Below are 15,972 nucleotides of genomic sequence, written 5' to 3'. Positions count from 1 at the left end.
TTCCTTCTACCTATCCAAATACAATCCATCTGTTTACAATAAAATCTTATGTATCTAGGTAATGCGTCACTTCAAGTCAAGAAATCCTGCCTGATTATTTTAGCCCTTCCAATCAGCAATTTCACTGTTTTCCATGATTACGTATTAACCCTATGTTGGATTCCTGTATTTTCCGAGGCAATTGTACTATGCCCTCTTTTCCCCATATCTGAATTCCCAGATGTTCTAGTTCTACAGTTTTTGTTCTACAGCTTAAATTCAATATAATACTCACTTAGACATTTTTGTATTATTAGCTAATTAAAATTACAAGTAACCAGAGGGCAGGAACCATATCATATTTTCTTTTTGCCCCTCAGGATTGGCATTGGATAACTACTTTAGTGTTTTATTTTAAATGAATCAGTTTTGAGGTTGGTGTTTTTTTAAAAAGTGTCAGCCGGGCGTGGTGGCTCAAGCCTGTAATCCCAGTACTTTGGGAGGCCGAGGCGGGTGGATCACGAGGTCAGGAGATCGAGACCATCCTGGTCAACATGGTGAAACCCCGTCTCTACTAAAAATACAAAAAAAAATTAGCTGGGCATGGTGGCGTGTGCCTGTAATCCCAGCTACTGAGAAGGCTGAGGCAGGAGAATTGCCTGAACCCAGGAGGCGGAGGTTGCGGTGAGCCGAGATCGCGCCATTGCACTCCAGCCTGGGTAACAAGAGTGAAACTCCGTCCCCAAAAAAAAAAAAAAAAAAAATGTCGCAAATCCAAGTTTATATGTGTCCTTTGAAAAATCCTGCATATATCAGTTTTGACTTGAATGAATGATAATAATGCTGTATTTTACCATTCCCAGGTGGAAACAACCAAGAAAAATAAGTGGGATTCTGGAACGCTATATATTATATATTTCAAATCAAACACATGATTTTACAATTTGGAGTGTCATTTATAACAGTACAGAACTTTTCCAGGATCATATGCTACAGTACCTTGTACCTGGTAGTAAATATCTCATCAAGCTGGGAGTAAGTTTATTTCCATCACTTTCTCTGTCCCCGTCCCTTGCACTTCTTATTCTATTCCCTTTGTCCCATCTTTTCTTTCTCTCTCACTTCAGAAAAAGCAAAAAATCAAAGGCTCATGCATTGTTATTTATGCTGAAAACTCACTTCCCCTCCTAAATGTGAATTCTGTTGATCTAATACCTACATATTTATTTTATTTTAGGCAAAATGATAGAATAACAGTCTGAGTCAGTAGATTTTCCCAAGTCAAAGTTGGGATTATCAGGATTTTTTAAATTACTTGCAGAACATCACAATTGTTAAGAACTATTTCTAAAGTGTTAGGATTAACAAGGTTATTCCCCTGTGGCATTTGTATTCATTTAAAAAAACAATGCACAGTATGAAAATTTAGATCTTATATTTGTAAATGGAAGTTTAAATGACCATCAAATATTCTTGATTATTATTACATTGTGGTTTACATTACGCTACTGTCTCAGAACAGTTATTTAATAAAACCCCAGAATCAGCATAGTTTAGAGGTTCCTTTAGACAGACAATAGCATTTTTTTTTAATGCAAAATAGCACTTTTACACAAAGGTCTTTTAAAAGACCTTGATATTACTGTGGAATTTATACTCAGTAGTTCCTTTTGTTTTTTGATGAAATATAATCTTTTTTAAGTTTAATAGCACATCTGAAAATAACTGAATATAAACATGAGATTGTCCCTATTTGTTTTAAACACACTCTTCATTTTATAGCAATACCTATATAAGGATATTTGCTTTGATAAATGCCATAGAAAATATTCTGCTCTTGATTATGAATAAATTTACATTTATGTAGACACTGTGTATGCATTCATTTTACTTAACATGCTCTTGAATGCTCTAAATATTATACCATGAGAAAATAAACTACATTCAACTATTGCTAACTGTCTGACTTGACACCATAAAACAAGGGCAATCAGACAGTGGTGAAAAATACCATTCAAAACTAACTCCATGTGCCTAGGTGTTCTGCACAGCAGAGTTTATGAAACAGCACTTCCGTTACTTACACTTTTATAACCCATTAAATAAGAAGTATACTAGCTAACTTGATTTTCAAATACTAATGGAGAAATACAAGGTATTTTCAAAATAGTGGTAATATCAAAATCAAGAAAATCTTAACTGTTTGGAAGCAACCAAAATTAAGAAATTGTGCTCTTGGTTTTTATGCGAAGTAGGCAAATGACATAAAACAGATTCTCTTCCTAGGGAAGTTTTTAGGATGTGCTGTGCAATCAGAATTCATATCAATCTCCTATATTTTATAAATCTGTAATACCTTGAAAATACATACTAGTAGATTAGAAGTCCTCTGCCCTGAGTATTAATTCAGATTTTGCTACTAACTGTGTGACCTAAGGCAAATTCACTTAACTTCACCGAGTTTTATTTTCTTCAAGTCTAAAATCAGAACATTGAACTAAATGATTTTTAATGTCTCTGACCCATAAAATTCTATGATGCTAAAAAAAGTAATCCCAAACAATATTCTATGGAGTCAAATGCTATCTGTCAGCCACTGAATAGTGTTGATGCAAGATGTCATAAAGATGTGAAAATCCTTGCCTTAACTCTTGGTAGGGAAATAAACTTGCTCACATTATTTTCAAGTTAACTGTATCTATTAGGGTAGAAAATAATATATTTTCAGGAAGGATTCAACTAACAGGTTTTTTACTTAACTCTGTTAAGCAGTAAATTAATTGAATCGGAACATTTTAGGTTCATCCTGGTTAATTGAGGGATTATTGTATATTTCACAGTTGCAATGTAATAACTGGCTTTCAAGGTCATTAGATTAGTAGATCGAGAGCAGGTTCTCAGCAAAGTGGAGTTGCCTTTATAGATCATTTTAGCATGTTGACTAAGGACTAGAAAACAAAACATAAAGATAACAAAGCCTTTAAGCAGCCTTTGGAATACAGAAAGAATCATGGGGGTTTGAACCACTGTGATTTACTCTAGGCTTGGAGCAGGTTTGTTACTTCATGTAACATCATTTAATTTTCACATTTGACTGGATTATGAGCTGCTGAAACATACAGACTGAATCTTTCAAAATTAGATCTGCAATTTCAAGCACAGTGCCTATTGGAAACTGGAAGCTGAGCAAACAATTCCTGAATGAATGACTACCAAGGACATCTTTTCATAAAGGTCGTGAGACTTTTATGATATGAATTAAATAATTTGCTTGGAAACATTGGAATTGGGAATTGTGTGGTTCCAAAACACATACTATTTCCACTGAAAAAAAAAATTAACACAGTATATTGCTACACTCAACAAAAGCTATTTTGAAGTGTGATAAAATGTGATAGCTTCTAATAAAGAAGACAATAAGTTAAAAATAAAGAAGTTATTAATACAGACAGCTATAAAAATAGGTGGTGTTTGATAATTTCCATACTACTGCTAGCCATCTGTATGGATGGAGTCTAAGTGTTATATATTCCTGGAAATGGTATGCTTAACTGTTTCAGTAATTATGGATCAAGTGGCCGTTTTCTTTATGCTTTAAAATATGCAGCACTCTTAACACCCCCAATTCCTATGTACCTGAAAACTTACTGGAAAAAAAGAGAATGCTAATTTTGGTCCAGTCACAGTGTCTTATATCTCTAATCTCAGCACTTTGGGAGGCCCAGGTGGGCAGATCACTTGAGGCCAGGAGATCCAGACCAGCCTGGCCAACATGCGAAATCCCATCTCTAATGAAAATACAAAAATTAGGTGGGCGTTGTGCTGCAAGCCTGTAATCCCAGCCACTTGGGAGGTGGAAGCATGAGAATCACTTGAACCCAAGAGGCAAAGGTTGCAGTGATCCGAGATGGGCCACTGCACTCCAGCCTGGGCAACACAGCAAGACTCCATCTCAACAACAACAAAAGAAGGGAATGCTAGTTTTGGACTGTTTTCATAGTCATGATTTCAAAAATGATTGATAGAGTTTTATTATGTATGCATTTTTATTGTACCAAAATTGAATCCCTTATTTGGTCAGATGTTACTCATCATTTCAAGGCAGAATTATGCCTTTATGAATTTTTCAAAATGGCTGTAATTGAGAAAAGCTATAGGAGATGGGTTGAAATAACTTATTTTAATGGCTCTCAGGCTTTCAAAGACCCTGCCATTTCATAAAGGTGTCTTTAATCAACCCCACCATTTTGTTTAGTTTTTCCAAACAGAATTTTAATCAGCATTCAGCTGTATTGAATGTAGTGGCCTCTGGTGTAGGCAGGTCAAACAAGATACTGATTGGTTCAATTTCATTTAGATGATGTCAGTTAGATTAGACCAATTGGAAGTGACTTTAAGAACATTTATTTTCTCTTCAAAGGAACTAAGATATTGTCTTGCTTACTTGGGATGCTCTAAAGCACCCCCCCAAAAAATGTGGGAAAAACAAAATAAAATAATTTGCAGCTAATTCTGTTATTTCAGCAGCCTCTTTATCAATAATTTCGTTTACAAGAAAAATTCTTTCATAAATGCCTTATATTCTTGAGAGCTTTTTTTTTTTTTTTTTTTTTTTTGAGATGGAGTTTCACTCTGGCTGCCCAGGCTGAAGTGCAATGGTATGATTTCAGCTCACTGCAGCCTCCATCTACCAGGTTCAAGCAGTTCTCCTGCCTTAGCCTCTCATGTCTCTGCACTTAACAGGCATGTACGACCATGCCTGGCTCATTTTGTATTTTTAGTAGAGATGGGGTTTCACCATATTGGTCAGGTTGGTTTTGAACCCCTGACCTCAGGTGGTCCACCTGCGTCGGCCTCCCAAAGTGCTGGGATTACAGGTGTGAGCCACTGCATCTGGCCTTCTTAAGAGATTTCATTGTCAGATTACTGGTTCATAGATCTCAGATGACATAGTACAAGAAACGGTCGTTCCAAACCAGGGAATGTTTTCATTTATTCTAGAAGACATCATAAAATCCTTAAAACAAAGTAAATTTTAATTCACACTGTTTAAAAAATGTAAGATTATATGTTGTATAGTATAGTATTTATTTGGGATAGTTAGCAGGGAAACTATTTTAGTACACAAATATGAAAAAAATAATGGCAAATAGACTATCAGAATTAAATCCCAGTGTGTTACAAGTTTAACAGCAAGAAGCTGAAACATTTTTCCCTTCTAAGGAAAAAAATCTGAAAAATGCAAATAGATGGATTTTTTTTTTCCTCCCTGAGAATTGGAAAGAATTTTTCCTTGACCATTTTTCCTCTGATAACTCAGCTGTCTCATATGGCCTCTTTTCTTGCTGTCTTTTCTGGTTGACTTTTAGCACATTTAAAATGTCTGGGGTCTTCTTTTTTTTTTTCTATTTTAATCATTAGGTAGTTATTTTTTGAGCTAACAGTGACCTGTCCTAAAGCTTTGAGTCAGAGTTTGGCCACCTTCTCAACTGACTTCCTCTTCATTTGCAAAGATTCCATTCTCAAGAGGAGTATGGTTTTTTTCTTGCATAGAAAGGCACACACCACAGCTGAGAATTAGAGGAAACACACAGAGGTTAATTAGGTACCCAATCGTGATGCAATTTCATGCCCAGGCCACAATTTAACCCATCTGAAACTTGCTTAAGCTGGTAAGAAATTATCCTGAAGACATTGGCTACTGCTATAGTCTTGTAATAGCAAGTGAGATTAATCTCCATGTTTGTTGACCATAAACTGTCGTTTATGCTTAAAATGAAGAATTTGCAACTAGTTACAACAACTTTGCAAATAGTAGTGTACTCCAATAGCTTAAAAAATCTAAAAATCAATCATTCTTTTTCTATCTTTGCAGAAAAGCATATTGACTGCTTTAAGAATCATGAAATCACTCCCTCAGTATCAAACTGAAAAATAAGAGGAGACATCTAAGCAAACAGATGCTTTAATTTTTTATCTTAGTAATATCTGCCCTACACAAAAATGAACTAAATAACCCTGCATTTTTACATTATCTTCTGATTTTGCTATATTTTCTTACTGATTTTGGTAAAATGTAGTGCTTTTTGAAATATTTTTAAACTTTGTTGTATAAGTTGAAATTGTAACTTGAAGAGATACTGAAGTAAGCTTAAGTGTAGTTTTCGAATATCATTGTTATATAAGGATATAATCACTAATATTTACTACCAAATATGGGCTAAAAACACTTTTATGTATGTATCAGTTTCCTGGAGAAGTGCTTGTCCAATAAGTTTAAAAAATTATATAGAGTTCATTATAAAAGCGGAAGTTTCTGAGTATCTTTAACATTCATGTTACCATTTCTGATGTTAACGATAATTAAGGAACAGAGAGTTCTGTGAACATGTTAAATTTGTCAGACATGTTTTAATGCAGCCTAACTACCCTCACACATAAGTAAATTATGTGATTCTTTAAGCCATTAAACATTCACTTAACTTCTTTATATTTATTGTTTTATGAGAAATATTGTTTTATTTAATTTTGTGTTATGCTATAAACATATTGGTCACACAACAATAAAAGGCATTGTATTTGCTGCACATCTTTTCTTCCTTAGAAATCAGTTGTTTTATCTTGAAGTAGTCTTCCTCTAATACTTCACTCATGTGTACACATGCCGTGTGTGTGTGTGTGTGTGTGTGTGTGTGTGTGTGTGTGTGTATTTAACTCACTCTAGGAACCCTTGTGCAGGCTAAATTCAGCAGGACTGTTTATCCAGTCAATATATGCCCTACATCTCTAGGTTCTAACTTCGGATGCTTCTTTAATTCATATATTCACACGGTATCGGTTATTCTCTAACTATTGGAGATGGCTATCTTATGTCTTAAAAAGCAAACTAACTAAATGTTAAATCTTAACACTGAAATGAATTAATTTTGGGGGAGTAAAGGTAGCACCGCATAACAAAATCTGAAACTTTTATTATGAATTATCTCTCTTCAGTGCTCATGAGAACTTTTTGGGACCAAGAGTGAAATGTGCATTTTTTGCATCTTTGTTTAGGCTTGCACAGGTGGTGGATGCACAGTGAGTGAAGCCAGTGAGGCCCTAACTGACGAGGACATACCTGAAGGCGTGCCAGCCCCCAAAGCCCACTCGTATTCACCTGACTCCTTTAATGTCTCCTGGACTGATCCTGAATATCCGAATGGTAAGTGAACTCTTTTAGCCTCAAGTTAAAAAGATGATTAGCAAAGGTAAATTAATATTCTAAATGGCAGCTTATATGTGGTGCTTAATTTTTAATGATCATTTTAGCACATAAAATACCTAAGATAGTATCATTGTCTGTAGTTGGGGAGATTGTGGTTTTTAGGCTAACGCACAATTTTGGTGGCTCAAAAGTGCTCCCTTTTGATAGTTCTTGTGTACTGCATCTTATTGTTTAATATGCTCCAGGAGAGGTGAAGAGAGCTAACAGGAAGGATTCCCAAAGAATGCTGTCGTGAGAATGACATTGTATTTTCAACGACTTTCTGTTTTTAAAAGCCATTAGTTCTTCCTCAGAGAAGGAGAGAGGTGGAAAGTTCATGTACATATTGTGTCAAAACGCTTTTGATTTAATAAGTTTATCTTAAAAGAGGCCACTTGAAATTCTGTATTTTTTAATATACTATTTATAAATATTTCAGCATGCAATTTTTAGACAATACATAGATTAAACATACATATATTTATACATACTTAGCTGGAGGCAAATTTTGTGCATTTCTAAGCAATATATCTGTTTTTGTACAGGTTAGTGAATTAAGCTAGTCAGTTACATTTCACTAAAATAAAACCTCATGAAGAATTTGTAATAGTTTTGGGTAGAAACTGCTTTTTTCATTTAGTGGAAATGTCTTTAAGATTCACATAACATAGTACCATTGTTTCGCACTGATGGAAGCTTACTTGACATTAAATTTCATTCCTCTTTGAGAGAAATATCAAGAAGCCTCTTAATATCATAGAAACTCTTTTAAGTAATTCATTGCTGAAAATTGAAATGGACTCTTTTAGCATAGCCAAGAAGAATGAAAGAGGAAAGTTACAGTTTTGTTAGTTTGTCTTATGTTTACTATGATATTAATTATTCCAGCCATCTTATTTTAATTAAACTTTTGGCAAATGCACTAGATATATTTGAGGTAATGGAGAGAATTCTAATAATTAGAGTGAGTTATTATCTCTGCTATTGAAGTTATTCCTGTACTATTACAAATTTCCTAAGAAAAAATAAATGGATGCCTATCTGATACTATATTAAGCAGTAAACAATCTTGTTACGCTTCTTACTCCACGAAGAACTCTAGTTCATAGGTGGCAATGAAAATGTTAATGATTTGTTTCAATTGGATTGCTGTGAAATGCTATTACATGATTTGCATAGTAGAACACTCCCCTTCATCCCAGTTGGTAAATGCAACTGGAACCACGACGGCACTCAAAATCTTCAGTTGTTCGGGGAAACATTTTCCACATTTCACAGATCTTTGAATTTTTTGTGTATTTCTCTGTGTTTTGTGTATTTGCAAGCATTTTAAAATGCACTCATCAAGCAAGAAGAATTTGGGAGATTTTGGAGACCTGTATTAACACTTCCATGGTATTCCAAAGTCTTGTGTTAAATCACAGTAGAATTTTTAGAATTTTAATTGTGGTACAGTGGTTAGACATTTAAAAGGTAGTTTTATTTTTTTAAAACTACCTTTTTTTTTTCCTACTACTTCTCCCCACTTTCCTCCAATTTTTTGGCCTTTTGTTTCTCTTGTCGATTGTCTAGAGAGGAATAATCTGAATGTTGGGAAGATCTTGTCTCTCCATCTGTCTTCAAAGCCCCCACGCTTCTCCTCAAATACCCAAAGAATGAAGTCCAAATTTTTTTAATCTGGCATTCAGGTTACTAACAGCTTGTAACTCAACCTGAATGCACATTGACTTGGATCATATCTTGCCTTCTAGCCACCCTGGTATATTTATGACTAAATGTTGGGTTGAAAAACATGGGAGTGTGGAGTCAAATAGGCCTAGAGTCAAAAATGGTTTCTGATGTATACTAACTGTGTTACCTTGGGAAATTGATTAACTTCCATGGACCCCAGTCTACCTGATTCAAAAATTGAGATTAGCAATCCCTATCATCACTCTGTCTTTACCTGTAGAAATCCAACTGATTCTTCTAGGCTAATTGTAGGCCTCTTATTCCATGAAATCATTTTACTCTTCCTTAAGTTTAAGGTAAACTTCCCCTTTTCTCTTGAATATATGACCTGTTTCTATGCCTTCATAATGGAACTTCATTCAGCCTGTGCTTAAAGTTATTTGGATGTATGTCAAACACTCCCACCAGGTGATAAGGACCATAAATCATAATTTCTCTTTCACTTTACAGAGCCTAACACAATGTTCTACTTTTTATTGGTACTCAATAATATTTAATTCATTTAATGTCTCTTGTGGAAATTACCTTTGAGACGTGTCATATATACTCCAAAGCCCTGGCTCCTTAATGCTATCAAGAGAGGTGATAGAAGTCCTTACCATCCAGTGCCTGCTACGTATTTGTTGGAAATAAATTTGTTCCTAAAATACATTTTTCTGGCTGTGTAGGTTCTGGGCCTGGGTTTTTCTTTTGGGAGTTTCAGTCTTGTATTTGACCCAAGAATTTTTAATTTTCTTTTCTGGATTATGTGCAATTCAAAGTTAACAGTACCAGGCCCATATGGCAATATATGCTACCTAATGGTTGCTTTCTAATTTCTGAATATGCTACAGAAGAGAAATACAATTGAAGAATAAGATAGACTTAATTCTTGTATTGCCAAAGAAACCCTTTCCGATTATGTTAAATGGTATTTCTCAAACTTATCCGATTCTTAGATCCATCGTTGGAGCACCAATTGAAGAAGTAGATTCTGGGCTCCACCACAGATCTCCTAAATAATCAGAATCTGCCACTGCCTTGGTAGTTATCATCAAAATACTGCTGGGTATTTAATACATTTTCCAACTGAGACATCTTACAAAGTCCTCCACCTGGATTTTTGTTACATCTTAAACTCAGCATATCCAAGTTGATTTCTCCTCAAGGTCTCTGTATGTCTACCTGCTCTTTCTCCGGTATTCCCTCTCTCACTGATTAGCACCACCCAGTTCTGCCAGCCAGGATCCTGGGCAGCACTCTTGACTTTAATCCTTGCTCACCCTTGGCTACTCACACCACAGAACCCCTCAAATGCACTTCTCTAGTGAAGGCCACTAATATTGCTCACCCAGATACCTTCAGGAGCCTTCTTATGCCCTGCAAAGAATTTACATTTGTTCATTCACAATAGATATTTTGATGACCTACTAGGTTCCGTCACTCTTATATATACAGTGAATTTCCTTATTTCTTGATCTTAAGGATGTCAGAGTCCCTTGGGGAAAATATCCATATAAACAAATGCTCACAAGGCAGGAAGGTGCACAAGGTGCCAGGTATACGGAGAAGCAGCTCCTGGAGGTGCCCTATGAGATGTGGACATGTCATCCCTCTGCATCCTCATAAAGATGTTGCAGGACCAGAGATATACATGCGTGTAGTCTAAAATAGGTGCTAATTACCTGGTTTTGCACATTCAGGTTCCAAAACCTTGACTCTGTTAGTTATGTGTCTAAAGGGGTTTTTTTCACTAGGGATTTATAAACATGAACAAGGATTTGTTGAGAAAAATTAAACCCACTTTCTATAGTGAGAACTAGGTATATTTGTATGCATGCCTATATATGACAAAATATGAAAGGTATAAAAAGTTCTGATATAAATGTCCAGTTCTTGCCAATCAAACAATTGGTAGCCTTTGGCTGGCATGGCTTAGGAAACATTTTCTGCTTTTCATAACTGATTCTGACTTAAACAATCAGCTCCTACTCATCAAAGTCTGATGATAATCCTTACCCAAAGTTTTAAGAAAATAACCTCCTCCCTTGTTATTTCAGTTCTCTTCTTTGTCTCCCAGCCTGGTCCTGCTCCACAGTATCTGTGCTGGGATGCTTGCTAATTGGTTCAGGATATACTTCATGAGCCCCCGGATAACTTTTCCCAATTCGGTCTCTTTTGTTCAGTACTGTGCCAGCAGCTCCAAGAATAGTGCCTGTCACATAATAATTGCTCAGTTAAAAATTTGTTGATTACCATTATTTAAAAAAAAAAAGCAGAAAACAACACATTTTGGAAAGGATGTGGTGAAATTGGAACCCTCAAGTACTGTTGGTGGGAATATTAAATGATACATCTGCTATGAAAAATAGTGCAAAGGTTCCTCAAAAAAATAAAAATAGAATTATTATATAATATAGCAGTCCCACTTCTTGAAATATATCTGGATGAATTGGAAACAGATACACTGCAGCATTATTCACAATAGCTAAGAGGTGCAAACAACCCAAGTGTCTATAGACAGATAAATAAGCAAAATGTGTTGTATGTATGTATGTGTATATATATATATATATATATATATATATTAGAATATTTTTGAGCCTTAAAAGAAGGAAGTCCTGTCATACAATACAATGTGGATGAAACTTGAGAACATTAAGGTAAATGAAATAAGCCACTCACAAAAAGACAAATACTACATAATTGCACTTATGTGAGTTTATCTACGCTGCTTGAATGCGCAGAAATACAGAGTAGAATTACAGTTACCAGGGGCTGGGTGGAAGAGGGAAATGGAGAGTTCAGTGTGTTTAGAGTTTCAGTTTTCCAAGATGAAAAATTCTGCAAATATGTTGCACAACCATGCGTGTGTAGATAACATTATTGTACACTTAAAATGGTTAAGATGCCTAATTTTATGTTGTGTTTTTTACCATAATAATAAAATATGATATAGGGAGGATGTAATAAAATGCCCTAAACTTCTAAACTAGAAAAAAGATTAAGAACAGTGTTAATTTAAAGCAAACAAATTTGTTGATTAATAATCACATAAAGATATATACATCAAATATGCATTTATTAAACAAGGGTGAGATCATACAATTTGGGTTGTTGTGGAATTTACTTTTCTCACTTCACAATATGGTACAAACATCTTTCCTTGCAGTTCAGTGGAACGTGACCTCATTCTTTCGAAAGGCAATATATAATCCCACTGAATGAAACTGCAGTTTACCAGGCCCATCTTTTTATTGATGGACATTTCCATGATTTTGCCATTACAAACAATGTTACTTGCTATTAATTGCCTCAGTCTGCCAAGTACAGTCTTTAAGTACTGAGTCATTATCACTCGATTCACACCTAAGGCTTTGCTCGTCTTCAAATATGTCCTGCTTAATTCTAGTCCCTTGCTTCACATACCTGCAAAAATGATGGTGTGACACTCCAGCTCTGTGTTTCTCTAATCAGAGTTCTTTGCACCCACATTCCCTCTGGCAAAGGTGTTCTTTACAGGCTGCGATTTCAGACAGGATTTTAAAACTGCTGAAAAGAGCTACTATTAGGTCCAAGGTCCTAGGAACCCTTTATTATGTAGGACCTTGAGGCTTCCTTTGTAATACCATTAGCCACCACAGAGAAGTAGCACGAAGGATTACTGTCTAATACATTTGTGACCTGTATTGTATAGATGACAATTGCATAATTAAAGTTATCCTTTTGAGAGCTTCCAAATTCTCATGAGCCGTATACCCTTTTAGAAGCTTAGGCCTTAGAATCCTGAAATATGTTTTTTCTTCACACTTCAAGTCTACCTTGCTAAAACAGCATAGCTATCTGACTATGCCAAACTTATTCGTCATTATCTAGCATAACATTTATAGTGACATTTTAAACTAATTAGAATATGTGTTTTTTAAATATTAACTAAAAATATAGAATATAAAATATTTATCTTTTAATAATAGCTACAATTCCTTGTAACTGTCCCCTATCTTTACCTAAGTAAATCGAACTAAAATAGTTTCTATATTAGACTGAGCCACATGAGGGCAAGAATCATGTGCCTTTTTCACGGCTCTAGCCCTGGCCCTTGGCAGGGTGTCACAGAGTGTTATAAAGCTGTCGAATGAATTAATGTTTACTGATGATAGGGACAATAACAAAATTGTAATAGTGTTGATGTGAGAAGTATATTCATATGCAATCATAAAACATATACAAATGCATACTGCGAGCACATTTTATGATTATGTACTATAGGTGGGATGATTTCAAAGGCAGCAGAGAGGAATCTTCCTTTTGGCCTGCTGAAGGCTTAAAACACACACTTAGAGACCCAGTTCTTTTGCTTCAGATTTCATCAGTCTGGTAATCTGTAGATATTCGAATGAGAGACACCACATAGACTTGTCCTGTTTGTGCTTTGCATGTCTCAGTATGAAAGGATATGTCGTTACTGTAATCAGGATTTGTTAATAGCAATATGGGCATAATTAAGAGAGAAGCATGTGGCTGGGCATGGTGGCTCATGCCTGTAATCCCAGAACTTTGGGAGGCTGAGGTGGGCAGATCACTTGAGCCCAGGAGTTTGAGACCAGCCTGAGAAATACAATGAAACCCTGTCTCTACCAAAAAAAGAAAAAAATTAGCCAGGCATGGTGGTGTGTGCTTGTAGTCCCAGCTACTCGGGAGGCTGAGGCAGGAGAATCACTTGAACCCAGGAGGAAAGGGTTGCAGTGAACCGCAATTGTGCCACTGCACTTCAGCCTGGGTGGCAGAGTGAGACCATGTCTAAAAAGAGAGAGAAGCATGAAAACTGGGCACCCATTAGATACAGTCCAGCATCTTCTTGAGAAGTGAAGGGGACTTGAGGAGCTTATGGAAATATTTTCCTAATTTAGTCTTTCATATTGGCCCAGCTTTGTGAGAATTTATATGTGAACATATATCAAAACGGTGGCAATCATGTCAAAAAGAATAGAAACATCTTAGCAGGTGGATTATTTTTGTAGACTTACACATATTACCTTGAAGACAATAGAACATTATTTTAAAAAACATTTGATTCAGTGTTTTGAGCTTATATATTCTGTCAGTAATGGGTGGTAGAGAAATCAATTAACTCTAGATCTTTTATACACAGTCTCTATATACTGTCATTCACATTAAGAGATGGTGCTATAGAAATACATATTTAGAAAACATGCACATGAAGATGTATGTATAAATACAAATTAAATATTCTATGCATGCATAGAAAGAAGTACTTGATTTCCTGCTAACACTAATAACAATAGTAATAATAATAATAGCTATAATTTATAAGAATTTGCCAGCATCTTAATTCCCATAACTAGCCCATGAAATAGGTATTGTTATCTCACAAATGTGGAAACTTAGATTTATAAGTATTAAACAATTTAGTTATTCAAAATCAAGACAGCTGTTAAGCAGAAAGGTTGTACAAATCAAGACAAGGTGTGAATGGCAAAACTTCATGGTTTTATTCACTATACTATCTGCCTCTACCTTTTGTAGAAAGGTTATAATGTAGAATTTAGCCATATGAAAACAAAATTTCATGACTTTTACTTGTTCAATGCCCTTTTCTTAGTCCCAATATTTAAAATTCATAAGATCTCTGTTCTGATATTTTTCTGGTTTTAGAGAAACAACTGTTTGGTTTTTTGTTTGATTTTCTTTTTATTGGTTTTTTGTTTGATTTTCTTTTTATTGGTTTTTTGTTTGATTTTCTTACTTTTTATTTTGAAATAACTTTATTTTTAAATAGTCAAAATGTGATTCTGTTTTCTTTCCTGGAAATTTCTTTCCTGGTTTTAGGAGGTAAAATGGATTGTAGAACTCAGTGAATCACTTAGGAAAACTGCTTGACAGTTTTGAGCAAACCTTGTGTAACTTTTATGAAACACCTCCAGTCAGTTTGTCAGGTAGAATTTCCCAAGCACAATCTTTTTTAGATTCCGTTTATTCCATTTTTAGGAGAGCATAACAGTAATAAGGCATTATCCCACAATGTGAAAGCTCTTCTCTCTTTTCCTTTTTAATTGAAGGATCAAGTATTCACACAGGGAGATATCTGCCACATTCAATCAGCATCTGGACCTTGGGGGGAGCCCTCAGTTGATATTCCTATTGCCATGCTATGCTGGAAAAGACAAACAAATATGTTTGGAGCATCTATATTCACTATGCATGTTATTTTTGTGACACACTAAAGCATTGTTGTTTAATTCTTACAGTAAACAGAATTATTCAGTGTAAATAGAGATACCTTGTATTAAATTTACACTGTATTGTACTTGCATTGAATTTCCTTGGTTATATATGACAACCTATTGAGCACCTTAGGAAATACAATTTGACATAACATGATGAAGAGGCACAAAGATATATATCCCAGTGGATATGCTTTATGGACAATTATCATCCAGCTTCCCTGTGAAAATTAAACACCTTAAAAATCCTATCGTTATGGAGAGAGAAAGGTGATAAACTTGAAAATCCTTCTGTTGTACAGCCAATGGGAATTAAGTATCCATTTTGTGGATTATCTATTGAAGAACTGAATGTCTAGAACTAGGTTAAATTAAACTGAATTAAGCCAGAACCTGACCCCCTTTGCCACATGGCATGTTACAGTTTTATTTTGTTACAGCTATCTTATGATTATTAGCATCAGAGAATAAGCAAGAAAAAGCCTGAAAAAATACAATATGATACAATGTAATAGAACAAATGATAGTTTTTTTTATGGTGGATAATTCCCTTTTTCTTTTCTAGGTTCACTTTTTCCACTCTGTCCCATGCCCTGCAAGGCTGACCCTTCCTCACAGTGGCAATGGGCTTCCTCTCTCTCTGGCTTCCTGTTGGTTTGTCCATGGGCAGTGACAGCAAAAGATGAGAGGGTGAGAGGAGCGTGGAGTCTCAGAACTTTATTCCCCTTGGCTCTCTTTCTCATAGCTCTGGATTCCAGGGTTGCATACCTCTAGTAAAGTCTACAGGTCCTATTC

At 35.3% G+C, this 15,972-nt stretch overlaps 1 protein-coding gene across 2 annotated transcripts in view; it reads left to right on the top strand.

Moving 5' to 3' along the window:
• The window catches only part of USH2A (usherin), a 763,828-nt gene that overhangs the window by 399,371 nt on the left and 348,485 nt on the right, over positions 1 to 15,972 (top strand). For both annotated transcript variants that reach the window (XM_032289234.1, XM_032289233.1), the window contains exons 33-34: positions 843 to 1,014; positions 7,033 to 7,180. In XM_032289234.1, the coding sequence (XP_032145125.1) occupies positions 843 to 1,014; positions 7,033 to 7,180 (320 nt within the window). The remainder of the gene's footprint in view (positions 1 to 842; positions 1,015 to 7,032; positions 7,181 to 15,972) is intronic.

Source organism: Sapajus apella, unplaced genomic scaffold, assembly GCF_009761245.1.
Source record: "Sapajus apella isolate SASKATOON/1434 unplaced genomic scaffold, GSC_monkey_1.0 scaffold22, whole genome shotgun sequence".
NCBI lineage: Eukaryota > Metazoa > Chordata > Mammalia > Primates > Cebidae > Sapajus > Sapajus apella.
The sequence above is the reverse complement of the archived record's forward strand: the minus strand, read 5'-3'. Positions and strand labels throughout refer to the sequence as shown.